The sequence below is a fragment of the Podarcis vaucheri genome (assembly GCF_965113315.1).
Source record: "Podarcis vaucheri genome assembly, chromosome: 5".
In the NCBI taxonomy this organism is placed as follows: domain Eukaryota; kingdom Metazoa; phylum Chordata; class Lepidosauria; order Squamata; family Lacertidae; genus Podarcis; species Podarcis vaucheri.
In genome coordinates, this window is record NC_138763.1 from 40,536,303 (window position 1) to 40,563,295 (window position 26,993).

At 43.1% G+C, this 26,993-nt stretch overlaps 1 protein-coding gene across 1 annotated transcript in view; it reads left to right on the forward strand.

Annotated features, from left to right (window-relative positions):
• The window catches only part of ETV5 (ETS variant transcription factor 5), a 40,877-nt gene extending 32,450 nt beyond the window's left edge, over nucleotides 1-8,427 (forward strand). Inside the window, exons 12-13 of the mRNA XM_082224736.1 lie at nucleotides 4,150-4,251; nucleotides 6,267-8,427. Of these exons, the coding sequence (XP_082080862.1) occupies nucleotides 4,150-4,251; nucleotides 6,267-6,488 (324 nt within the window). The 3' untranslated portion in view covers nucleotides 6,489-8,427. The remainder of the gene's footprint in view (nucleotides 1-4,149; nucleotides 4,252-6,266) is intronic.
• The last annotated feature ends 18,566 nt before the right edge of the window (nucleotides 8,428-26,993 follow it).

Consider the following 26,993-nt stretch of genomic DNA (forward strand, 5'->3'; position numbering starts at 1 on the left):
GTAAAAAGTAGACAGCACATAACGCAGAGTCTACCCAGGATCCATTTCTTGCATGTTGTTTTCTTCCTGGTCCTTTGGCACAGCTTACTTGGCTTTCCATAACAGCTCCCCAGATAGCAGGTACAGAGAATGTGCCTCTTTTCTCATAACTAGAGGCACAAGAAGTCTACCCCCTTTTAAACAAATAAATATAAAGCTAAACACTGTAACGTGAAAAACAGTTCTGCTTCTTGGTCCACCATGTGATTGGTAAACTGCAGCAATAATATGCAGTGAGCAGAACAAAATATAAAGACACTGGATATATAAAATAAATGGAAGACCAAGATATACAGCGACCTCATAGGGATAGAATTGTTCAGAAGTCCATCAATGCAGTTGAGCTATTTTCTCAATGTTCTGAAAAAATGCTGATGGGAGGCTAGTTCATTCACCCATTTCGGACAATTCTTATTCATGGGGAACATATCAGTGGGAAGGCCAAAAAAAAGCTACCCATTTGTTAATCAGTTATGGTTGAAAAGTATTGCCCTCAGCATTCTTAGAGAGGCTGCAATGTGTGTTTGCTGCATGTCAAATTTTGCAGCTCTGCAGCAATCATAAACTATAACAATATTTTTCATTATAGTTTGAAAGAGTAGTTTGTTTTTGCAGGTCATATTCAATGACTGGGAATATGCACTTCCTTTTTAAAAGGTAAAATACCTGAAGCACCATCACTGATTAACAGTTTGGTGTGTTTATTTTTCTTGCTGGTGTGCTTCTTCATTAATAAAGATAACCTAAATTGGTTAAGTAGACTGAGATTGATACAAAACACAAAGAAAACATTTCATAGCGATGAAATCAGGAAACAGAGACTCACATTGGATAGTAAGACCTTGATCTTGGTTTCTACATGATCCTGCTGTGTTTTTGTTTAGTTATTTAGTTGTGTCTGACTCTTCGTGATCCCATGGACCAGAGCACGCCAGGCACTCCTGTCTTCCACTGCCTCCCGCAGTTTCGTCAAACTCATGTTAGTAGCTTCGAGAACACTGTCCAACCATATCGTCCTCTGTCATTCCCTTCTCCTTGTGCCCTCAATCTTTCCCAACATCAGGGTCTTTTCCAGGGAGTCTTCTCTTCTCATGAGGTAGCCAAAGTATTGGAGCCTCAGCTTCAGGATCTGTCCTTCCAGGGCTGATTTCCTTCAGAATGGATAAGTTTGATCTTCCCGCAGTCCATGGGACTCTCAAGAATCTCCTCCAGCACCATAATTCAAAACATCCATTCTTCGGCGATCCTGCTGTATTTTTGTCATTTGTATTTTCAGCGTTTTGTCTTTCATATTGTTCATTATGCATTATCACTGCAGGTATTAAATTACTTTGTGACAACATAACACATCTTATTTTTTGCCATTACACATATGAGCTTCCTAACACATATATTTTTAGCAATGGATTTCTTATGCTTCCAATTTTATTTGTATTGGCTCATCCCTCTCTCTCCCCCTACTTCCCCTCTACCGCATCCCCCTCTCCCCCCCCCCACGCCCCACTTTTCTCATTAAGCTTCAGACACTTGGTTGTGCCTTGCAGAAAGGCTTTCTGCTAATTCCCTCTGTTGCTGAGTAGGCTTTGCTCTGTCGTCGCCCTGTGGAGACACTGGTTTTTGTAAATAAACCCTTGAAATTACTGAGAGGAATCTTGTGGTGTGCTGGGTTGTGCTGAATGATACAGAGAAGGAAGCTGTTTGACTAATAATTGAAACCAGCTGCACAGCTGAGCCAGGCAGTGCATGGTGGGTAATTATCCATAATATACAGTACACTCGGCATGGAAATTGTGGTTTTTCAAACAACAATTTGGCAGCACCCCCCCCCCTCTAGTCAGAGGTCTGTGAGAGTCGGCCGTTTCACTCCCTCTCCATTAGGAAAAGGCATGGCTTTGATCTGGAAATGCTTGAGCCATGAATCTTGCGCTGTCTGGCAGTTTTCCTTTGGCGAGTACGCCAGAGGAGCGCAAGTGAGAGATGCACAGCCACATCGCAGGGCCCTGCTCCCCACGCACACAAGGTGAAAAGCTTTATACATTTGAAGCCTCTCCTCTCAATGAAGTCTGCCCCAAGTAAGTGGAAGTGGGCTCTCTTATATGATCAAAAGGCTGTTAAGAGACCTTGCTTTCTGACCCTATGGTCCAGTGAGAGGATGAGGGGCTTTGGAGGAGTTTGTGGCTTTCTGTGCCCTGCTGTGCAGCAGCAAGAGGAAGCTCTTACCGCGTAATCAAAGCCTGTGTGCTGAGAGATGATTATGTAACAGCAGCTCCAGGGCTGCTTGGAATCTGTGCATTGGCAACGCACTCTCTGCTCTCTTCCTGTCGTTACATCCATATGCAAAGAACTTGTGTCTGAACATGCAAAATGTAACCGAACATGCTTCCATCCTGGAGCCTGTTAAGAGAGGCTCAGTCCCCCGCGATACTGAGAAGCCTATTGCTCTCTGTTGCCTTAAAGCAACACAGCAAGAGCTTCTTGTGCTTTTTCTTCCTTTTGACACTGAGGCAACTGGTGTGCTGTTGAACTTGATAAGTGCTGCTGTATGTGTGCTGCTGTGCTTTGCTCCAGACATGTTCCTCCTCAGGGTACGAGAGATGAGCTGTGCTCAGGGTGGCAGGGCAGAAAAGGCTGAGTGTAAAGGGGAGCAAGATGTCACTTATGTTGGAGGTTTTCCTGGAGCTTTAATTGAAATCCCATAATAGATGGAGAAGGGGCAGAGAGGCAGGTAGTGGGAAGTAGAGGCTTTTCTCTGTGTTGGAGCTGCAGTGAGGCAGGGTGCTGCTTTCTCTGAGGATGGTGTACCTATTTAATTGATCCTTGCATCTCCATTCCTCTTTCTTTGCTCTGATGAAAAACCAAACTGACTGGGTGCACCATACGAATGTAGCTATCTGCTTAGCTGCTGAGGCCACTGGAAACACCCTGTGTATTGGCTCGGACTGCTGTTCTGGGCCTTTGCGTTGCCTCAGGTGGATGCAAGCTGCCTCAGTGCACTTAGTGCAAGGAAATCCCATTAATCTTCTCTGAGTGCCTTGCAGATTGTCCATTCCAGAAATCCCCTGGGAAACAGTGGGTTGGTTGGCAGCAGGCTTATGTCATCAGAACCTGCTCCCAAAGAGAGCTAAAATGAGTAATCCCCTCCACACGACTGCTCCAGAATCATATTAGAATTGAGTCGGTGCTCTTGCAACTCATTAGGAACACACTCACTGCAGCATTGTTGGGTTTCCTGGTCATGCCTTGCTGGCTATGGTTTCCATTGAAGTCAAAAAGTGTGACATGCTAATGGTCTGTTGGTCGATACTCTGTGCCCTGGCCAGCAAAGTTTGGCAAACTTTGTGAAGCACCATGAAGCAATCGTTAACTATATGCTAAGTGGGGGGGGGGAATCCTCCAGTCTTTTAGGCCTATGGACACATGTGGATTTTTGGATTTCCCCTCCCTCTTTACAAACAGAAAGCATGCATGCACAAATTTTGCTTTCCCAAGGGATCTGGGTAAAATGTGGATCCAGCAGAATTTTTCTGAGCCTTTGAAAAGTACATAGAGCTGAAAGGGGAGGGGGGAGTATCACTTTTCCAACTTCCTTATTCAACTCTGTGCTTTTCAAGGGAGGAAAGGGCGATGCCCCTCACCTCCTCATGACCAAGGGGGCCCAAGGAGGCTCAGTGGCTTCTTAGGTGTCATGGTAAGGCCCCCTGGAAGATCCCAGGGCCCTATTTGATTCACCCAACCTAGGCCTGCATAAAAGTACAGTGGGACCTCGGGTTACATACGCTTCAGGTTACAGACTCCGCTAATCCAGTAATAGTACCTCGGGTTAAGAACTTTGCTTCAGGATGAGAACAGAAATCGCGCGGCAGCAGCGGGAGGCCCCATTAGCTAAAGTGGTGCTTCAGGTTAAGAACAGTTTCAGGTTAAGAACGGACCTCCGGAACGAATTAAGTACATAACCAGAGGTACAACTGTAGTTCAGAACCTGTGGCCTTGCTGGTGGCATTTCTGTCTCCTCTAGAGGGAGGGGCTTGATTACAAAGACTTTCCAACCAATATGCCAAAACACTTGACAAGCACTGCAGAGCTTCATGGCTGTATTCTTCACCTTCTTAGGTAGCTCGTCGGTGGGGGATCCAGAAGAATCGTCCAGCAATGAACTACGACAAGCTTAGCCGTTCTCTTCGCTACTACTATGAAAAAGGCATAATGCAAAAGGTGAGCAGCCCACTCCTTCCTCTGAACATCCTTGGTACGTGAGAGCTGTGTGGTTGTAAAGGAACAGTCTTTGGCACAGTTATGGCTTACTTTTCAGGACCACTCTTCCTCCTGTTCCATCTGCCTAATTGGAGGGAAGACAGCCAACACACCATTTCTTGGGGCATTTCCAGACAATCAGTTTACAGCATGCAAAAAAGCAAATTGATTTTTCATTTCTTTGCACCGTCCACATTTAATTTCCCCAGTCCTAAAGCTGCAATACTATGTTGTGTGTGAGGAGGACGAGATTCTTCTCTTCCTCCATCCAATAGCACACTAATATCTATTGCATTTGTTGCATGGAACATAGTTTAATGAGTGTTGCGAGCCACTCCCTGCTGCTTGTTGCACCTGAGATTTCTCAGTACCCTCCCTGGGATCTTTTCCGTAGTATTTCTTTTGATGTTTGAAGTCGCTTGGTTAGGTATATACTACATTGTCTAAAAGCAAAGTCTGTAACACTTTATCAGTTACAGTTCTGCAGGAAGTCTGTCATTGACATTCTACTCACTATTGATCTAGGGCAGATTCCAGTGTATAGTTAGCAGAATAAAAACACATTGCAGGATTCCCAAAAAATAGACCAGAGGCAATTAATAGTTCATCCAGCAGAGTTTTACTGCTACTAAACGCAAATGAGCATAATGGTCACAAATCCAATGCATTGAGGACTGACACTGTCCATAAGAAATCCAGTTGCAGCAGACTTAACTTAAACTTAAGGTTTAGACTTACTATAAGTTTTTTTAACATTAAACATACTATGTACAGAACACCACCTCAGGAGGATGAAAGAGAAAGTGAAACCCAGGCTCCTTCTTGTCTATTTTTAATAGTCAGCATTACCTTGACAGAAGAGATGAAGAGCCAGTTTAAGCCAGCTGTACTCAGCTTCTCTGAAGGAATAACCCAAATATCATGAACCTTCTGCTTGTTTCTTTCACACAGAGAAGCTTCCAGAACCCTCTTGAATTAATTAGAATAGGAAAGATCGCTACCCATCAGATCAATACTTTCTGCACTAAGAAATGCAAACTGACAAACTCCACCACATCTAAACCTGACTTGAAGTTCCCAAGTAGCTTGTCAAGGCTTACTTTTGTTTTCTTTGCTTCTCTGAAGGTTGTGTGACATGGGCTGAACCCCAGCAGGCACTATTGTTCAAAGAATGCAGCCTATGAGATTGCCATTCCAATTCTGCATTGTCACCTTAGCAAAGCTTTTCAAAGAGTCTGTGGCACCTTAAACACTAAGAAATATATTATGACATAAGTAACTGTCCCCCAACCCCACAGCAAACCTGTTTCCTTACATTATGTCACCTTCTCCAGTTTATTCCTTTTGAAAGATGTATATTTGCAAGTCCTTTGTGTACTGTGTGCAAAAATCTTCCTGCACAACAGCAGACCACACTTAGCCTTGCCCTCATTCAGTATATATCCTGCCCATCCCACTTTCAGGTTCTGAGATTTCACCAGGCATACTTTTGAGTCTATTTTTGCCAGCTTAAGAGCTAGAAATATCCTTCAAATAAATTAATTAATTAAAAGAATGATTTTCTCATGATGACTAATATACTGCAGCCTACACTTCTGCAATGTTCTTGTAGAATTTCAGCTCTCACACAGCCTAGCTATAATGCTTTACAGACTTGTATGAATATCCTAGAAAGGATAAAATAAAAAGCCGGGTTTTTGAAAGGCGCTTGCTTGCACATGCTCTGCACTCTTTCTTCACAACAGATTTTGAGAAGTTATGTTGCTACTGAAAAGTAATAAAGGGCAGTAACAATTAGAAAGAAACCCCTGAAGAACATGTTACAACTGCTATAACAATGACTCTTCACTTCCTGTCTCTCCTGCATAACTTCCTGCCTGTTAATCCATCTTCACATGGCAATTGAACCATCCATCCATATATGCAGTCATACATACCTGCCCCTTCCTTACCTGTATTGCCCTTCTTTTTTTAAGGTGGCTGGAGAGCGGTATGTCTACAAGTTTGTTTGTGACCCCGATGCCCTCTTCTCCATGGCCTTCCCTGACAATCAGCGCCCCTTCTTAAAAGCTGAACCAGACTGCCATGTGAATGAAGATGACACCTTACCTCTGACACACTTTGAAGACAACTCCGCATACCTCCTGGACCTGGATCACTGCAGCAACCTCCCCTACGCCGAGGGCTTTGCTTACTGACTCACCGGGCAGCTCGAATGCTGACCTTAAGAGACTCCGGTTCCAACAAATAAGGGCAAAAATGTTTTGTTTTTGTTGTTTTTTTGTAAAGAATTTCTGCTGTTCATAAAACTGCTCTTTGCAAATATTATCGGAAGAGCCTAAAATACTTTTAACGGCCCTCCACCTTGAAGACAGACGGTAGCATGGCTAGTGAGTAGGGCCTCCTGTTGCGGATCGCTCCGGCTGCCACCGTGAAGAACAGCTTGTGAGGGACTTGCAACAGGGGGTGTCTTCTGGGCCCGGTTGCTTAGGGTCGTGTGTGACAAAAAGATGTTCACAGGACTTGAATAGACAGTGTGTGATTAGCAAATGTCAAGAAAATACGCTATGTAACAATCACCAATCCTTGTATCTACCTTGTATAATGGAAAGGGCTCCCGGATGCTAAGGAGCCAGTGCGGCGTAAGCCCTTTTCGGATGGGTCACGGCTTAGTGTGGTGCTTCTCCTGGCATGGCTGAATTAGCTCAGCCCCTCTGGGTTCTCAATCGACAGCTCTTCAATCTGAGGAAGCCTTTCCTTCTGATTATTTTTATTTGTTTTGTGTTATAATAATAATAATAATGATGATGATAATAATGATAATAATAATTTTGGTCCATAATAAGCAAACCCAACATAAAGGACAGCACTTAACCTACCAGATCCCTATGAGCCACACAGGCACTTGGCCACCCCCTCTGTTGCAAGGCTGTGCATGGATGGCTTGCTTTTAGGGGAAGCCAGGGGCTCGGCCAAAACTCTTTTTATGTTGTGGGGCAACATTTGTAACCAGGTTTTTTGTAGGTTTTTGTATCTTAAGGCAAAACCAGCTTTTGGCAAAGGTGAGCTGCTCCTTTTTTGCTTCCAGCAGCGCCAACGCGAAGGTTGCTGCAGCTTGGCGGCAGGGGGGTGGGAGGTGGAGTCCCTTGCCCTTCGATGTGCATATCTGCTTTGTGCTGTTCTGCAGTGGATGCTGTCCAGGACAGTTTGTACAGTGTGCTCTGCATTCAGAGTATGCTCCCGCGCAGCAGCAAATGCAGGCTGCTTGGCTTTCCCTGCAACTGGGGACTGTATGTATATAATACAAGGCAGCTCCAGCCATTGAACTTCTCCCAGGCAGGGCAGTCCTGACCGTGTGGCGGCATTGTCTTGTAACAGCTGAACTACCTTTTCCAGTTCTCCCTAGGCTTGCGAGCAAGAGAGGTGCAAGATGTGTATACAGACATATTTTTTAGCTTCATCTGTAAGTTGCATTACCCTCCTTCAGTTCATGCAAGTTGCATATTTTAAGAGGATTTTTTAAAAAGGAAAATATATATATATAAAACTTGGGTTTGTAAAAAAAAAGAAAGAAAAATCAGAGAGGAAGGGGAATTGGTCAGAGTTGAGCATTATATGTAAAACATCTCTGGATCCTTCAGAAATTCCCCCTCTTCTTGCTGCGAGCTGCATTCAGCATGCACCTGTACCGTGCTTGACCCAAATATGCATCTTTCCCTGCAGACTCCAATTTTTGTTGTAAATGCTGTATAGGATTTCTCTTTCTGCTTTGATAACTTTGTTTGGGTTTTTGACTAACTTCACTTCTTCTTTTTTAAAGTATGAAGATTAACTCTTTGTAGACGACTCAGCAACTCTCCCCAGAAAGTATCACGTGGCCTGTCAAAAAAAGCACAGGGCAGCAGCAAAGTCAGCTGCAGCGCCCCCCACCCCCAAATTATGCCCCAGGGCTTAACCAAAACAGTGGGTTTCGTTTTGTTTAATTGGTTATGGGAAGTCTATAGTGCAGAAAGGGTTAATCTGAGGATTGATGTGAAATGACTGTTGCCTGAGCAGGGCTATATAATATATCTCCTGCAAAGCTGCATTACATTCTGTACTGTGTACAATAAAGGATTTTTGCTTTCTGTTCAGGCACTGCTGGTGTGCTCCCTCTCATTCAGTTGTGTTACCAGCACTGCCACGCAGAATTGGATTGACACTGCCCTGTCTGCCCCTGGAGTTCTGGAGAGCTCTATCCCTGGGCAGGATTCACCTAACAAACCCCAACAACAGAGCCCCTATGCAAGGGCTTCCAAATGGGGCTTTCCTCCTCCCTTGTTGTTCCCCTCACACACCCTGAAATTGGCTCAGGGGAATCTCAGGAATAAAACCCAGAACAGCACACTGAGGGAGGGGACTTGTTCTGTCTCAGTTCTGCCTTCACCTCAGTTTTGCCTGCTGGGCTGCAGTCCCTCAAGAAAGCAATATTGTTTCCTCAAAATTAGCACTATTTCAAGGACCTCTATATTCAACGGACATGGAAGTGAGCGGTTTTCGCAGAATGTCTTATCATAAGGTGTTTTGACCCAAAAGTTTGTTTTCCTCTAAAAATCAACATCTCTTGCTCTCCATTTCTTCTTGTTCTCGCCTTGCTAGCACTTCTACAGCTTCCCCTACAATACCTGTCCTCCAAAATGTTATTCTATAATTCCTCACCGGCTGGGGCTGATAAGAACTGGGAATCCAACACTATCTGGAGGGCCACAGTCACGCCCACCTCACCTCAATCCCAGGAATAAAGAGGCTGCATTGTTTAGTTCTGCCCTTCCTAGAAGGAGCTCGGGACTAGTATATATGGCTGTGTTCTCCTTAGCCCCTTGATCCTCACATCAGCTCTGTGATAGGTTAGGCTTGGAGACTGTGACTAGTCAAGAGGCATTGTAGCTGAGCAGCATTTTGAATTTTGACAGAACAACACACTGCCCACTGCACTATAGTGGTGGCACTCGCTTGGGATGCTCTTCAGTCAAAATATTATTTAGAATGGCAGGCTGCTATGTACATTGATGTCTCTTTTGCAACTGGGTAAAACAGAGTGATGCAGTGAGATTAGATCCCAAAATGGACACTTAAAAATGGGGAAAGGGTTAAGTAAGCCTCAAGTTTCCTGTAATTTTTGCTTCTGTTACTCTACATCTGCCCCCTGTCAATAACGTGCTGTCCAACTTCTGTGCTTGCAATTAACTGATAAACTATGAACCGTTCATCACTATTGCCTAAAGGACACATGCTTTCCCTGCAGATGCTGCTTCCAAGATGGACTTTGCAGAGCTTTTGGATGCACCGTCTTTCAATATCAGCTTTCATTACCTTGCAATCGGGAGGAGAATATAATTCCAACTTGTTCATTGGATGAGCAACATTTACCAATGACCTGGATTTAGCAGCAGGTCACTTTCCTATATGGTGCCCCCTCCCTCTCCTGTTCCCTTGCCCCTTGTAATGGGGCTTTCTCCAACCTTTGGAGAAATTCCATTTCCCAGTCCCTGGAAGGTAACAGAAATCACAGCTAAATCCTCATGAATGGCATCAGCTGATTACAGACATGGTGTGAGCAGCCTGATAGCAGCTAGAGCAAAGTGCTCTGTCTTGAACTAGGACAGGGGTCTGCAACCCGCGGCTCCGGAGCCGCATGTGGCTCTTTTACACCTTTGCCGTGGCTCCGGGGTGGATACTAGCGAGGGGAGGAGGCGCATTGTGCGCCCCGCCACTCCCTACTGTGGGGGGCGCTGTACTGGCTGTGACGTCGCATGGGGGCGGTGCATGCGTGAGTCACGCACCGTCCCGACGTCACCTTCCCGCCCACCCGTTACATTGTAAGGGGCATGTACGCTGGTCACTGCATTGAAAGGGGGCATGTACGCTGGTCACTGTTTTGAAGGGGAGTGAAGAACACACAAACAAAAAAAGGTAACTTGTTAATTTAACGTTTATTTCTATGAGGAGGAGTAATTCTGAGGGGTCAAACAAAGAAATAAAAAGTGACAAAAAAGTTATTTTTATGACGAGTTTTGCGGCTCCCAGTTTTTTTTCCTTCGGAAACGGGTCCAAGTGGCTCTTTTTGTCTTAAAGATTGCAGACCCCTGAACTAGGAGATAAAATCTACTTTACCTAAGCATTGCCAATGAAAGTACATTCTGATTAACCAGAGAATAGATGCAGAAAGAAGCCTGAATATCTTTTTTTAAATCTTCTGTGTATAGTGACCACTTTCTCATTGCTTACAAAAGAAAGAAAATCACCAAAAGACAATTTTGCATAAAATGTGCTCATGCCTATATACAGTATATGCAGAAATAATTAAACTGAAATATAATACCTATGGCAAGGTATAATGTGATTAGGTGACCTGTGTGCTACTCATCCCCTCCTGCTTTCCCCTTTCCTTATTGTCCTTTTAATTTTTTTAAAAAATGATATTGCAATTTCCAATGATTAAGGATTGAGGTAGACCAAAACCCTCCAGTGGTAAAAAGCCCCAAAGCCTTACCCTGAGTGCCGTAAAAGAAAGACGCTTCCATGACACATAAAAAAAACTTTCTAAAAAGAAAGCTTAAACCGTGCAGCTCCCAGCAATGCTTCCCCCACAGCCATCATTCATTCAGCTCCAACCACAAGGAGCAGAGATGTCGTCTCCCATCACTGCAAACTACTGTTGGATTGTGGAGAAGTGCCCCTGTACCTTGGAGGGACTGTCCAGGGTTAAACAGGGCATGTGGACATCCTTTCAGCAGCAGTTGAGTCACACAGTCAAGGAGTAGAGCCCACCATAGCTGCCAGTTAGGGAAAGATGACAGAGAACGCAGCTTCTCTTAATGGTGCATAAGACAATTGAAACAGGATTTAACAGCACAATGGATTAGCTTTATAAAGCCCCTTGAGACTAAAATAACTGAGTTGTCAGGAGGGGGGAGGGAATAACACATATTGAAGGCTGCTAATGAAGCCTTTGAAATAAGCCTCAAGCAGCAACAGAAAATTTCAACTGGCAGCAAAGGCCCTGCAGATCGCAATGGAGGATCTTGAGAAAACAAAATTGCCAACAGAAACTGAACGGGGGAGGGATGTAAAAGAATTTCTGACCTGGTCATTTTCTGAGCTTTTACCAGACCTCACAATTACTGCCTAGGACTTGCCGATCAGAAGGTCGGCGGTTCGAATCCTCGCAACGGGGTGAGCTCCCGTTGCTCAGTCCCTGCTCCTGCCAACCTAGCAGTTCGAAAGCATGCCAAAGTGCAAGTAGATAAATAGGTACCACTCTGGCAGGAAGGTAAATGGCGTTTCCGTGTGCTGCTCTGGTTCGCCAGAAGCAGCTTAGTCATGCTGGCCAAATGACCCAGAAGCTGTACGTCGGCTCCCTTGGCCAGTAAAGCAAGATGAGCGCCGCAACCCCAGAGTCGGCCACGACTGGACCTAATGGTCAGGGGTCCCTTTACCTTTACCTTACTCTCAGGGAGCCCAAAATCCGCATTTGCAAAATCTGTTGCAAAACGTTACAGAAGCAGAAGAAACTTCCATCCCTCTATGAATAAATTACAAAGAGCAGGAATTTCATTTTGTTGGGGTTTCCCATCCCAGTTGATGGTGGTCAGTAGCATCCTGGATAGTGGGGGCGGGGAGGGATTCCAGAGTTATGGAAGTGGTCCAGGATGATGGACATCCCAAAACCGGATTTCATGTCTTTTGGATTATACAGGCCAATTGCACTTTTGAACCAAGACTGCAAGCTGTTTGTAAGGGTTGGGACCATTGTGCACAACTACATTAAGACAGAAAAAAACAGGATTCGAACTAGGAACATAGTTTGCAAGCTATGTCTTGCTGGTCCTGATTGTTGTGGGGATCATACACGCAACACATTCTGATACCATTGCTGTTTAATAGCAAGAGGGAGTGTTTCTTAGCAGCAGGAAAAATGCACATGGTAGCCACACCTCTCATTTAACAGAAATCACTTAGAAGGTATCTGCACATTTTGCCCCATAACTTTCTAGGACTAGAGACTTGCCCAGGGGAAGCCATCATAGGCAACTTGGTGCCAGTAGGTACTGGGTTGACAACCCCTGGCATAAACAGAGAAAACCTGAGTTTAATTTAAATACCCTCCCAAGAGAGACAGGTTGGTGTTTGGGAAGCCTGTGATTTCTCAATAGTTCCACGCAGTTTTCAATACCCGAAGGTCAAGAAACCAAATCAACATGCTCAACTAAATAATGTTAATTATGGGACTCTATCCAAAGAAACTAACTTATATATTTGGAATGACTTAAATTTATCCTGGCTGAGCTGATTAGGCATAATAAATATTAAAATCTTGACCAAGCTAAATTTACTGTTTCCGGTACTGCATATTGCAATATAGATTGATAAGTGAATGGAGAAATTCACTTTAATCCTGTCAGGTTTGAATAAAGAAATCTGAACACAAAAATCATAAGGTGAGTCTACTAAACTCCACCTACTGTATATTCTGCAAAACAATTCATTGCAGTCCTGCAAATAGACCCAAAATGCAATCCCAGTTTCCTACTGGCATGCACAAAATCAAAGAACCATTTAAAAATGTTATAATATGGGAAACAGTGGATGACTAACATTTTTAACTTTGGATGGGTTTTTTTGGGGGTGGAGCTCAGCACTTGCTCAATCTTTTAGGAAAAGTTTAGAAACCAGATAGGAACTTGACCAGAAAGGTCTTTCAGCTACTAAAGTCTTCTCATACCTCTTATTGCTCCTCCTATTGCTATACGTAGAAAGCTAATAATGCCCTCTCCCTTTAATGTTTACTTTTCTCCACCTTTTCTAGCTCGCTGATGTAATAATTCCACAAAACGCCAATAGTCCTAGAGCTAATAAGTTTCTTTAGAGACAAGGCAAGGTTCCCACTTGAACATAATTAGCTAACAGCAGCTAACAAGCCAAGGAGAAAGTGAAACTACAGAAGGCTCCAATTCTATCCACACCTACCTAAGAGTAATATCTATAGAATGTAGTTGGGCTTACATTTGAGTAAACTTTTAATAAAAAGCCATGTAAAGCACCTGCGTGGCATGTGGAAGGTCCTGGTGTTGTGCTATACAGCTGCCAACTCACATTTGCGTTCAAGAATACAGTTGTGCCTCGCAAGACGAAATTAATCCGTTCCGTGAGTCTCTTCGTCTAGCGGTTCTTTCGTCATGCGAAGCAACCCTATTAGCGGCTTAGCGGCTTAGCGCTATTAGCGGTTTAGCGGCTATTAAAGGCTTAGCAGCTTAGCGGCTTAGCTGCTAAAAGGCTATTAAAGGCTTAGCGGCTTAGAAAAAGGGGGGAGCGAAAAAAAATCTCAAGACTCGCAAGACATTTTCGTCTTGCGAAGCAAGCCCATAGGGAAATTCGTCCTGCGAAGCACATTGAAAAACGGAAAACCCTTTCGTCTAGCGGGTTTTCCGTCTTGCGAGGCATTCGTCTTGCGGGGCACCACTGTATGTTAATCTGAGCTCAAGCTGCCAATGTGTAGAGTTTAGCAAACAGCCCTTCCTTCCCTGCTTTCGCAGGCTCTCTCTTCTCCTACTTCCCGGAACAAGCTGGAGCTGCAGCATGGCTCCGAGCTACATGAAACACCAGGTGAACTGAATCTCTCCAAAAGAGATTTTGACAGCCTGCAACTTTGCTAAGTCAAAGATTGCATTACCATTTTTGCAATGAAACCAAGTTCTTTTCAAGTTTGGAACATTTTTCTTCTTCGTTTTACTGCCAATGGACGGAGACTTGTTTGCTGTAACTTCTGAAACTTTGTAAGTAAAAATCTTCACTTATTTGCAAAAGCTAAGTGTCCGTGATTTATTCTCGCCTACTTATTTTCGTGGGGATCGTTTGTTTAAAGGTGGATAAGGACAAATGTAAATCTAACCGAGTTTTAATGTGCTGGGAGCAGTCACCATTGTGCTAACTCTGTTATGAGAACATAAGAATCTGACTTCCAAATCTTCAACATTGGGTAGCTATGAGAATATTCTGTGTGAAATCCTAGAAAGCTGCTGCTGATCAGTGTAGGCCAGGCTTCCTCAACTTCGGCCCACCAAATGTTTTGAGACTACAATTCCCATCATCCCTGACCACTGGTCCTGCTAGCTTGGGATCATGGGAGTTGTAGGCCAAAAAACATCTGGAGGGCTGAGGTTGAGGAAGCCTTGTGTAGGCAATACTGAGCTAGATAGTGTCAGTTTGCATTTCTTAGTGCAGAAAGTATTCATCTGATGTGTAGAGATCTTTCTTATTCTACTTAATTCAAGAATGTCCTGGAAGTTCCTCTGTGTGAAAAAAAAACAAGTAGAAGGTGATGTTTGGGTTATTCCTTCCGTGAAGCTGAGTACAGCTGACTTGAACTGGTTCTCTTATCTCTTTCAGTCAAGGTCATGCTGACTATAAAAGTAAGGCCAGAAGCGAGCATGGGTTTCACTTTCTCTTTCTATCTCTTTTCCTTCTAGTGTGGTGTTCTGTATATAGTGTTACGGTTTAGTCTTATTATAAGTTATTGTAAGCTTAAGTTAAGTCTGCTGTGACTGGATTTCTTATGGACAGTGCCAGTCATGAATGTATTGTACCATCAAATCACAGCATTGGAAGGGTTCCAACAGAACAGATCATTTTAACTTCTCTTAGGGGCTGGACATTTTTATGTTAAGTAGCCTTGAAAGTTCCTTCTTTCTGTCTCTCAGGAAAGAAAATATGCAACCTCCTTAGGCAGTTTAGTTCCATTGCTGAACTGCTCAACATCTAAACCTAAGTGCAGCACACCCAGTTCCTTTGCCTTTCCTTGTCTTTCCAAACAAGTCTACAAGTCTAGACCTTTTATATTCTAGTTTTCCTCAGAATGTTTGCCTGTTTTTGGAATCCTTCTTGCACGGCAATGCCAAGAGAGGGAGAAGGGGAGCCCAGTTAAAATGAGCATGCAAATCAAGTGAAAGTATGACTTTGGCTAATAATGACAGACACTGGAGAGCTTCGCTAATTGGGGAATCTGGCCTATCTAGTGAAGGTTCTCTTAATGGGATTGGCTCTCCGAACTAGACAGAAATTATCCAGAAGTTCAAATAGCACTCTAAAGTCTGTTGCTTCCCCACTATGCTGAATTTCATTGTAAGCTGTGTAAAAGGGTTATTCTAATGTACTTTCTTCCCACTGCACTATTGCAAACTGGGCAATTTTTTAAAGATATCAGCACAACTCAAATTAGCACACTTTCAGTGGATTTTGATAAGCTTATCCACTTTTATGGCTATTTCAGCACATGTTCAAATTGCAACTTGCAATATTGTAATAATTAACCCCATTCTTAAAGTTCCCCTCCCCCCCAGGGTATGAAGAATCAAAACAAAGCATGAGGGGGCAGGGAGGAGGGAGAATGGTCATGTGAATCTGCCATTACACTTGCAAAACTACCTGTGCCTTTGGGCTAAAAAAAAAAATTCCAGGAATGCAATTTATCTGTTGTTGAAGTCCAAATATGGACCAGGCATCTATAAATATATTGCACTATATTCAAGTGGCAGCTTTGGAATGAGTCATTTACTTGTGATTTCTTGATGCTAATCTGACATGTTTATTAGGGCTGGGGGGGCTCTGCAATAAAGCACAGCTGAAGGATTCCAGGAAGTCAGCAGGGGCCAGCAATTACTAGAATTTGTCAGCCAATAACATAAAGCTTCTTTGCACTGAGAATCTATTTTAACCCAAGCGTTTCAGGAATGGTATAAAAACAAATGTGGTCATTCCAGCACTTCCTGTACCTAAGAATTACTGGTGCCTTTGGAAACTGAGAGCCTATATGGTAGACCGTCATATCTCTTGCTTTGTCCATTTCTATCTTCCTGCTTCCAAAACAAAGTGCAACATGCTGATCTGAGATGTGTAAGTACATGTGTGTATCTGTGTGTGCATTATCAGGTTTGGTTTCCATAGTGATTAATATACTTTAATGTGGGGTATTGCTCTTGAAAGGATGAGATGCACTTCCAGGAAGCCTTATTTCCTAGAAGGCTCCTCTATGAGTAGAAATTAACATTATAATGAAAGCACAGGCTTTCCCCTAATTTATCAGTGGCATGAATGCAGCTGGATAACTGATCTGCAAAACAGAGTGGCTTAACCCTTCACCCACCAATTGATGCTCCATTGCAAACGTGCTCCCTGCCAGTTTTGAACTAATTTCCCCAAGACGGACTCATAGATCAGAAGTTGTAAGTTGTCTAGCTAAGGCACAAACTGCCTAGGGAACCATTTAAAGAGGAGAATATGAGGGCATGAGAAGGATAAAACACCTCCCTCCTACCCACCAGCCCCACCTGTGATTGATCACATTCCTCTTACCTTAGGACCAAACTAAAAGTGTGACACACATGAGATCCATCGTAAGATCTCACATGGGTTTTCATTAATTGGTAATTGTGGGCAGCAGGGAGAAGGCAGAAATCAGGCTGGGATCACAGCACCAAGGGCGGGAGATTTTTAACCTTTCCCCCCTGAATTCCTTTCCTGAACTAAAATCCACCCTGAAACTCCTGCTTCCATACAGGATAAGACCTAGTGGCACAGTACAAATATCTGTGCTCCACCTGTGTGTCAAACCAGCAACATTGGGAAAGCAATTTTAATTCATTTAAAATTAAAGCCCCAAGCACCATTCTCCTGTTCTGATCCTGCTATGAACTCTAAAATGATTTGCCCTCTGAAGCATTAGTTGCGTTCCCAGCAAGTGCAGATTTGGGAGCACATGTTTTCCAAGATAACTTCTAGTTCAGTCACTGAGATTTCTGCCCACCACCCAGGAAACCATAAAGTTGAGCAGCTCAAGCTCTGTACACACTGTAACTTCAAAGGACATTTGAAGCCTAAAATATGAAGCTAATGTAGGCTCTGCCAAAAAGCAGGACAGCATATCATGACTGCACTTGCATCCTGATTTGGCCAACATAAGAAGCAAGCACCCATCTGAGCACGCATGGGACTATAGTGTTGATATCACACTGGCAGACCATGCTCAGTGATTAATGCAGCCTCCATTCTGCCTCCTGACCTCAGTAATTCACAGGATGAGACTAATTAGAAGCATAATTTTTTTTTAAGGCTTTGGTTGCTGTAATCAGCGCTACTGAAGATTTAAGGCACCAAGGGAATTGCTCTCTTGCTATTGCTAGGTAAAAAGTATAGACATATTGCTCATCATCAAACAGCCCTTCCAGCATGCGAAATGTTTTACAATTCATCAACAACCAAATGACGGAGGTTGGCTGAAATTTATGGTTCTTTTGGTCATCTGGCAAACTTCATGCAATTTGAACCTGGCTTTTGTACTGCTAAGCCCAGTGTGATGTGTGTATTGTACACACTGATCTAATGAGTCATATAAATAATTCCTAGCTAAACTTTAATGAAAGGCAGCCTTTGCCAATCTAGTAACATGCAGGTCTTTTATCTCCCATCAGCCCTGACCAGCATGGGCAATGGTAGAGACTATGAAAGCCGCAGTCCAGAAACATTGGAGGGTACCACTTTAGCAAAGGTTATTGTAAAAGAACATCACTGATTTCTCATTCTTTTCTTGTTCCCAATGATTGTACCAGGAACTTTCTGCATGCGAGGCCAATGCTCTACCACTGAGCTGTGGCCCATCCCCAAAAAGCAGACGCAGATGCTAATAGTAATGAGATCTATTAATCATTTAGGGGGAAAAACATCAAAATCAGGGTATTTATTTCAATATACTGAAGAGGGAAGTGTGAAAAAGTACAGGAAAAACTTTGTGGCCAAGGTTATGCAAAGGATGCTCATGCTATAGATGAAGATAACACTTTTTTGCTGTATCAAAACTTGGTATGTTAGCAATGCCTCTCACCAGCTGGCCTCTTGCCACATCCAGTAACAAAGCCACTGGCTTTTATTCTTCCTAGCACTAAAATCTCCATTGTTTGAGAGCCCTGTAGATTGTCATCATCATCACCACAAGTATGGCTTGAGGAGCTCAGCAAGTGAAAACTGAATTATATGCTAGGGATGCGAATTTTGTAAAAGCAAGCCACTGACAAAAGAGGTAGACTCATCATTGCCATGGAAACACTTGGATTTTTTCTTTTTTCGTAAAGCAACCTTGTTCTACTTAAAGACTTTTTGCCTACATTACAAAACATATCTACTGTGAATGTTCCAGACTGAATGAGTCACTGGAAATTATTATATTCCTGAGACACCCAGGAGGCAACTTCTATAAATTTATAGTATCAATGATATAAATCTCCTAACTGTACAGTGATCAAGTTTTTCATGGACTGATCCATTTCCCAACATAGTTATCTACCCAGAGAAGAAGGCTCTTGTAGAGAAGAAATATCATTAATGGTGAAAGCATATGCTTTGGGAACTTTTGGGTTTAGCTGAAGCCTCATATTCCAGAGTCTCTCTGCCAATGAAAATATACCAGCAGAATGTTAGGGCTACACACTGGAACACTAGGCTAGCATACACCTTCCACTGGTACAACTCTGCCAGCCATTAGTCCAAGAGAGGGTAATGACAGTGGCATGACAGGAGGGATGGGATTGCAATGTAAGCCTTATGCCATTGTAAAACACTGCCTATCCTTGTGAGGTGAGTCTTCAGCATCCAGTCCTCTCCCCCATATATATATTCTGAAGGATCTGACCTCCCCCCCCCCTTCTCTTCTTTATACAGTGTCATAAAGCCCAGCTCATCGCAGACACCTGCCCCTTTCCTTTAATTACCTAACAGCATCAACTTAATTACATAAAGCAATACAACTTGGTCCTTTCTCAGCTTCTGTCTCAGCACCAGGTGTCCTTTGCCTGGAATCAGAAGATGTTGCCTCAAGCTGTTTTTGCTGGTTTCAGTCTCAATATGAGAGGTGGTCATGGCTCCAACTTCAGACAACGGCCAGACTTTTCACATCCTACTGTTGGGGGACTGATCTCCTTCCTGTAGTTTCTAACTTTTCCTTGGCTGCATGTGCTCTTTTTGTACAGTGATAGAGGCTGGTGGGGACAGTTGACAACTGATTGCTGCCATACCAAGCCAATTGCAGCTAAGGGCCACTAATTGTTGGCTGATTCAGTACTTTAAATTGTGCTCTAATATCAAATTTCCTTTTCTGCGTATACTGTAATGTTTTACTGTTGCTATGGCCATTGGCTAACGTGAATAAAGTTTTAACTTAAGCCAATTGCAGCCAAACCATGTTTACATCTGAGCAGGGCAGCCATGGCATGGAATAGGTACAAGCCTCAACTATCCTTGACCTCCCACAGCTATAGCCGGCCCTTCCTTAAACTCTTCTCCTGGTCCCTACACCAACTAAACCTCTCCCATTGTGGGGAGTAGAAATTCCTGCCCTTCCACTCCCCCACAGCAAAGCATTAACAATGTGCTAAGTCACAGCACACCACCAGCAGTATATAAACCAGGGGCAGAGAGAACATAATTCAGTTGGTAAGGCATATGGCGTGTCGCTATCTGGCCTCATGTACACACTTAGAGCGCATGAAGGGGAGCTTTGGAGAAGGGGACTATGGACCAAGGACTCTTTGCACAAATTTTATGTATAGTAATTTGAAATAGGGCCTTCTCTGTAGTGCTGCCTGACACTAGAATTTCCTCTACTGTGCCCCCCCCCCCCGATGTATGTTTGGTGCTGTTACTGTTTACTTCTGGTGTCAATTAAAAACACCTGTTTCTCCAGGCTTTTGTTGAGCACTGCTCTGAGGCACAAGTGGCGCTTTAGTTGCTGTCAGCTTGCTGTATTATTTTACTGTTCCATTTTAAACTGTTTTAATGACTACTGGTTTTATTTAAGTTTTTTCCCTTTTTCTGGAATCATGGAGCGACGAAGGCCTAGATTCAAACTTCGTGCACATATAATTAAGTAAATAAATCAGTTTTGTCTAGAATATTGTTTAAGAAGTTGCAAGAGACAGAGAAGATTCTAATTCCAAATGACTTTGCTGTTCAAAGTTCTAAAAAGACAACGCTACCTGGCCTCTACACTGGACTTTCCGGATCGAGAGCTTTCATTTTGAAGGCTTGTTCCTAGCCTTTTCAGAAGCAAAAGAAAATCTTCCAAAGGTAAAGAGGCTTGTCTGAGTTAATCAGTATGTTTGGATTAATATGGGTCACTTAACCCATATCATGCTTGGCTAGACTTTTATTCTGAATTAAAAGTAGCTTTTAGGTTAAACTGAGCTGTCTTCCCAGCTAAGATACAGGGAGTAGCAATGAAGAGAAGATGAAGAATAGTCCTGTCCTAAAGCTTAAAGTGTAAATGAGCTATAAAGTCGTACCTTGGTTTTCAAACAGCTTAGTTCACAAACAACTCAGAACTCAGATGTCGCAAACCCGGAAGTAGGTGTTCTGGTTTGCAAACTTTACCTCAGAAGCTGAACATCCGGCGCAGCTTCCAATTGGCTGCAGGACGCTCCTGCAGCCAATCTGAAGCCGCGCTTTGGTTTCCAAACATTTTGGAAGTAGAACAGACTTCCGGAACACATTCTGTTCAAAAACCAAGGTACGACTGTAGTACACCTTTCAAAATTAAGAGGCAGATTTATAGATACCAAGCAACTAAGTGCCTCTTATATTTGATTATCAAATGGGGGGAAGTTTCCTGGCTGCCTTGTTTTACAATTTTAGAAGGCATTTGTCATCTGTCAGACAGGTTTGTACCTGCATAGAGTTGATGAAAGAAATCCTTTAGTAGCCTTATACATCTGGTATATCAATTATGAAATAAATAGTGTTTGTAAAAAGCACTGTTGACTTGCAATAATGTAGCATTTCAACTTAGAGAACCAACCTACAGAATCTATTTACCTAGTGCAAAAAATATCCCATTATCCTGAATTGTTTAGATAATAAACATTATTTACCTAAAATGTTTAAGATATTCTGGTTTGTCCCCTGGGGAGATCTCCTAGTGTCTACTATGGAGCTGATGAACTCCCACCAGTAAATTCAATTAAATATTCTCATCTGCTGAGTGAATTTGTGGTGTACATCATAGAATACTAATTGTATTCTGCTCTGCTGGAGTGGTTAATTTAGGAAGCTCGAATCCAGAAATTATGATATACCGAAGCACAAAAGTGCAAAGTACAAACTAACAAACTAATAAATTGCTAGCTAAGTAGCTCTCATGACAGAGCACTGCATGTCCTAGACATCTTGATGCATTATACGTTTGCCTTAGGTCTGCACTACGTTTGTTCATCACTGGCAGAACTGCGTCTTTACTTCGGACTGGTTTAAGTACAACTAGAAGCTAAGATTCAAAGATTCTGAAATAGGCCTATGTTCCTATTCACATTTTTGAGAGATGGCGATAGGCAGTTGTGGAAGGGAAATGTAGGATTTTTTCAGAGCAGAAGTGATTACATCATCTGCCAAACAACAAACCCTCTTTGCTCTGGTATGTAAATGAGAGGATAATGAGACTTTCAAGTTCATTTATGATTGAATAGCATAGAGAAAGTTAGAGAATGATAATAGGCTGAATACTTCTTTCCTTTTCTTTGATGAAGTTGTCATTGAAGTTCTACACGATATTGATCCAGAGCAGATTCCAGCATATAATTAGCAGAGTAAAAACTTAAACACGTTGCAGGATTCCCAAAAAATAGACCAGAGGCAATTAATATTTTATCCAGCAGAGCTTTACTGCTACTGAAGACAAATGAGCATCATGGTCACAAATCCAATACATTCAGGATTGGCACTGTCCAAAAGAAATCCAGTTGCAGCAGACTTTAACTTACAATAACTTACAATAAGTCTAAACCTTAACACTATACAGTGGACCCTTGGATTATGTTACCTTCAGGTAACATAACTTTCGGGTTGCAGATACGACAGACCCAGAAGTGGGTTTGCCACTTGCACACACACAGAAGTGCTCTGCGCACCTTGCGCATGCACAGAAGTGCTCTACGGCACTGCGTGCATGTGCAGAACAGGCACCTCCTGTTAACGAAGATTTCGGGATACGATCAGGCCTCCAGAATGGATCCCGCTCATAACCGGAGGTACCACTGTACAGTATAAGAACACTACAGCAGAAGGAAGAGAAATAGAAAGAAAAAGTGAAACCCTGGTTCCTTCTGGCCTTTTATAATCAGCATGACCTTGACTGAAAGAGATAAGAGAAGAAGTTTAAGTCAGCTGTACTCAGCTTCTGCTTGTTTCTTTCACACAGAGAAGCTTCCCAAACCCTCTTGAATTAATTTGAATAAAGATCTCTATACATCAGATCAATACTTTCTGCAGTAAGACATGCAAACTGACAGAAGTTTCTAGCTCACAGGTCTGAGGAACGGCTAAGGGAGCTGGGCATGTTTAGCCTGGAGAAGAGGAGGTTAAGGGGTGATATGATAGCCATGTTCAAATATATAAAAGGATGTCACATAGAGGAGGGAGAAAGGTTGTTTTCTACTGCTCCAGAGAAGCGGACACGGAGCAATGGATCCAAACTACAAGAAAGAAGATTCCACCTAAACATTAGGAAGAACTTCCTGACAGTAAGAGCTGTTCGACAGTGGAATTTGCTGCCAAGGAGTGTGGTGGAGTCTCCTACTTTGGAGGTCTTTAAGCAGAGGCTTGACAACCATATGTCAGGAGTGCTCTGATGGTGTTTCCTGCTTGGCAGGGGGTTGGACTCGATGGCCCTTGTGGTCTCTTCCAACTCTATGATTCTATGATTCTATGATTCTATGAACTCTAGAGGGCCAAGGTGTCTTTGGCCCCCTCAATATTTGTTTGAAGGGAGGCTGGTCCCCTCAGTGTTGAAGAGGCCTTCTGCGCCTCAGCATCCTCCAGAGGACGCAACGTCGTGGTGCACGGGGTCAGTGTGGGAATGTTCTGGGGTGCAGGAGAGGATATATTGACTAATTATATCCTTATCCAACTTGTGCTAACAAGTTCCCAAAATATCAGCAGAGTTTATAGACATTCCCCTTTAAGTTCGCAACGGTAACGTGTGCACAGGTTCGCTAGAACCTCTATAATAATTACTCTGGTAATTTCCCCTTTGTTCCCTCTTAAAATACAAGACACAACACAGTCTTTATAAAAGTATAAAATAGTTTACTCACGATCTGTTCACAATATGATCCCAGACAGCAGACAGGCTTAAAAAGGTTACATACACTTTAGAATCTATCTTGTTGCAAGATAGACCTTATCTCCTCTCTTGGCTGAGAGCCAAGAGGGCATCTTTAGATGCTTCCTCATCGAAGGAAAATGGCAGAGAGAGAGAGAGATGGCTGCCTGCCCTGTGCTTTTGTCATTACCTGCACAGGTGAGGCCACACCCACCTCTGGTCACATGCGGAGGAACTCCGTCCCCAGGAAGTTTACTTGCTTGCTGGACAGACATCCCTCCCCATGTTCTAACATGTACACTCTAGGAATGTTGTCATTGACTGCTCCTGTGTTTACATCCCACAGTCAGGAGAGGCCATGGGGACCTGCACACCCTGGCATGAGGTCGCACCAGCCTGCGCAGCGTCAGGGGATGCGGGGGCTGGCGAAGCCCAGCAGAAGGGTGTACTGGCTTGTGCAGTGTTGGGAGATGTGTGTGACGTCACACACACACACAACGCGCACTAGGCCTCCCTCAATCTTGGGGACAACCTGGCACCTCTGCCCTATCAAGTCAGCCTAATGGAGCTTACCCCCCCCCCAAAAAAAATGATGCGTAGTATTGCAGTTATTCTGAGAATAATAAATGGGATATTATACTATGTATTGCTGCTCTTCAGTGCATGTGTGTAGATAGGTAGATAGAAATACATCACTGTGACTGTACAGTGGGACCTCGAGTTACAAATGCTTCAGGTTACAGACGCTTCAGGCTACAGACTTTGATAACCCAGAAATAGTACCTCAGGTTAAGAACGTTGCTTCAGGATGAGAACAGAAATTGCGTGGCGGCGACACGGCCGCAGCGAGAGGCCCCATTAGCTAAAGTGGTACCTCAGGTTAAGAACAGTTTCAGGTTAAGAACGGACCTCCGGAACGAATTAAGTTCTTAACCCGAGGTACCACTGTATACATTTGTACACAGCTATGGGCTCTCCTTGTCTACTGTAGTGGCTGCTGGGCATCAGCTGAGGGGGTTGTTCTTATGGGCCATGTTTGGCCTGAAAATTAGAGAAGACTGTTGGTTTCCTCTAATCTCACTTGGGGGAGTGGGGGTAAAGTCATAGCAGTGCTGTGGAAAGCGTCCATGAGTCCAAAAAGTCAAAGTTCAGAGCATGTAATTGCATAGCTGCTTACAATTTTTTGACATGCCAGCAAGCACCCTGATGGGGCTGTCTCACGAGTGTGAAACAGTCTTGGTTACTTAATCTACTGGAATAACTGGAAACACAATGTTCCTTTCAAGGCTAATTTTCTTCTGGTCTCATGAGTAATTATATCCTGTGTTGTTAAACCTTTCTCTGGCGTGCTCATTAATTTTATTTCTAATGATACTTGGTTTGATATTCACAAATTCTAGTAACAGTTCATGAGCAATTCTTTAGCATGAGGAAATATATCACTCAAGCAGAGATGACAGCAATTTTTGTACGGCTAATCCCATAACAAGCCCATCAAGACAGCAGTTCTTTATAATTTTCCCCTCATGGTTGCAGGAAGTACAATTTTTGCCTGTGAAAGATTTAGAACTGCCTTTCCACACAGCTACCTGATGCAGTAGGGGTAACTGTGCATGAAAAGTGCATAGGAGGGATTGTGTGCATGTTTTGCTCTCCTATTAGACCAAAGGCAATGTACTTTTAGCGCAACACATGCATTTTTATTGTTCATTGGACATCATTCATGTCTGTCTCCTTAAGGATGCACTACCTGAGTATTGACTGCACGGTGTATTGGGGGAGAGGTTACTTGGGAAAATACAATTCTGCCCTCTCCCAGATTTGGCATCCATGGGGTGGGGCAGACAATGTGGAATGTAGTTGTGTGAGTTTTATTACTGATGAACAATATAATTATTCCTATGCCAGTGTCTGGCGTGCTCTGGTCCATGGTGTCACGTAGAGTCAGACACGACTAAACGACTAAACAACAAATGCCCATGCCATTCTGTAAAGTCTTCTTTGAAATTTATTTGCACATTATTATTTTGTAGCTGTGCACGTCTGTTGCTATTCTGAATAACATAACCCGTATTCTGAGGCGCTCATTCATGTCTATGTGAGAAAAAGAAAAGGTGACAAACATCTGGCTATACTTCCTATCGAATGTTACAATATTTTAATTTTTTAAAAACTTATTACTTTTGTGCTTTCTGGAATAGTCATCCAAGGTGGAATCTACACACATTAAAAACGTTTTGAAAATGCTTTTTTAAAAATAGTTTTGAAAAATGCATTGAATTTGCTATAGCTCACAGTCACCATCTAGCGTCACAATTGTATGTTGCACTTTACAACACATTCCAAATGTTATATTTGCAGCTGTATAATTGAGTCCTAACTCTGTTTTTAAATGAGGGGTAGACTGAGCACTGACTATTCTCTGTGCTGCAGCTCTCTTCCTAGTCAATGTATCAAGATTGGGATTTTCAGCCTGAGAGCCACATTCCTTTCTGGGCAACCTTCAAAGGACCACATACAGTGAGATGAGTGAAGCCAGTATCATTGAAATTCTACTCGATATTGATCCAGAGCAGATTCCAGCGTATAGTGAGCAGAGTAAAAACTTTAACATGTTGCAGGATTCCCCAAAAATAGACCAGAGGCAATTAATATTTCATCCAGCAGAGCTTTACTGCTACTGAAGTCAAATGAGCATCATGGTAACAAATCCAATACATTCAGGATTGGCACTGTCCATAAGAAATCCAGTTGTAGCAGACTTAATTTAAGCTTACAATAACTTATAATAAGTCTAAACCTTAACACTATATACAGAACACCACACTAGAAGAGAGACAGAAAGTGAAAGCGAGACCCAGGCTCCTTCTGGCCTTATTTTTATAGTCAGCATGACCTTGACAGAAGAGATAAAAGAACCAGTTTAAGCCAGCTGTACTCAGTTTCTCTGAAGGAATAACCCAAACATCATGAACCTTCTGCTTATTTCTTTCACGCAGAAAAGCTTCCAGAACCCTCTTAAATTAATTAGAATAGGAGAGATCTCTACCCATCAGATCAATACTTTCTGCACTAAGAAATGCAAACTGACAGCCAGAGGCAAAAGTAAGTGTAAATTATACCTTTCTGCAGTAGGGTAGTTTCTCCAGATGTTCCCACATCCCATCTAGACCAGCGTTTCCCAAACTTGGGTCTCCAGCTCTTTTTGGACTACAACTCCCATCATCTCTAGATAGCAGGACGAGTGATCAGGGATCATGGAAACTGTAGTCCAAAAACGGCTGGAGACCCAAGTTTGGCATAAACACTGAAGAGACACATTCCAGGCAAGCAGCACCAGTTCCTGCTTGGCAGGGGGTTGGACTCGATGGCCCTTGTGGTCTCTTCCAACTCTATGATTCTATGATTCTAGGTGTTGCACTATACGCTGGGAGAGGTCCAAGGGTCAGGCCAAGGGGCTTCGAGGGTTGCATTCAGCCCGGTTCCCCATTACTACATTACATGGTATTGAGATACTGTGGTGTTT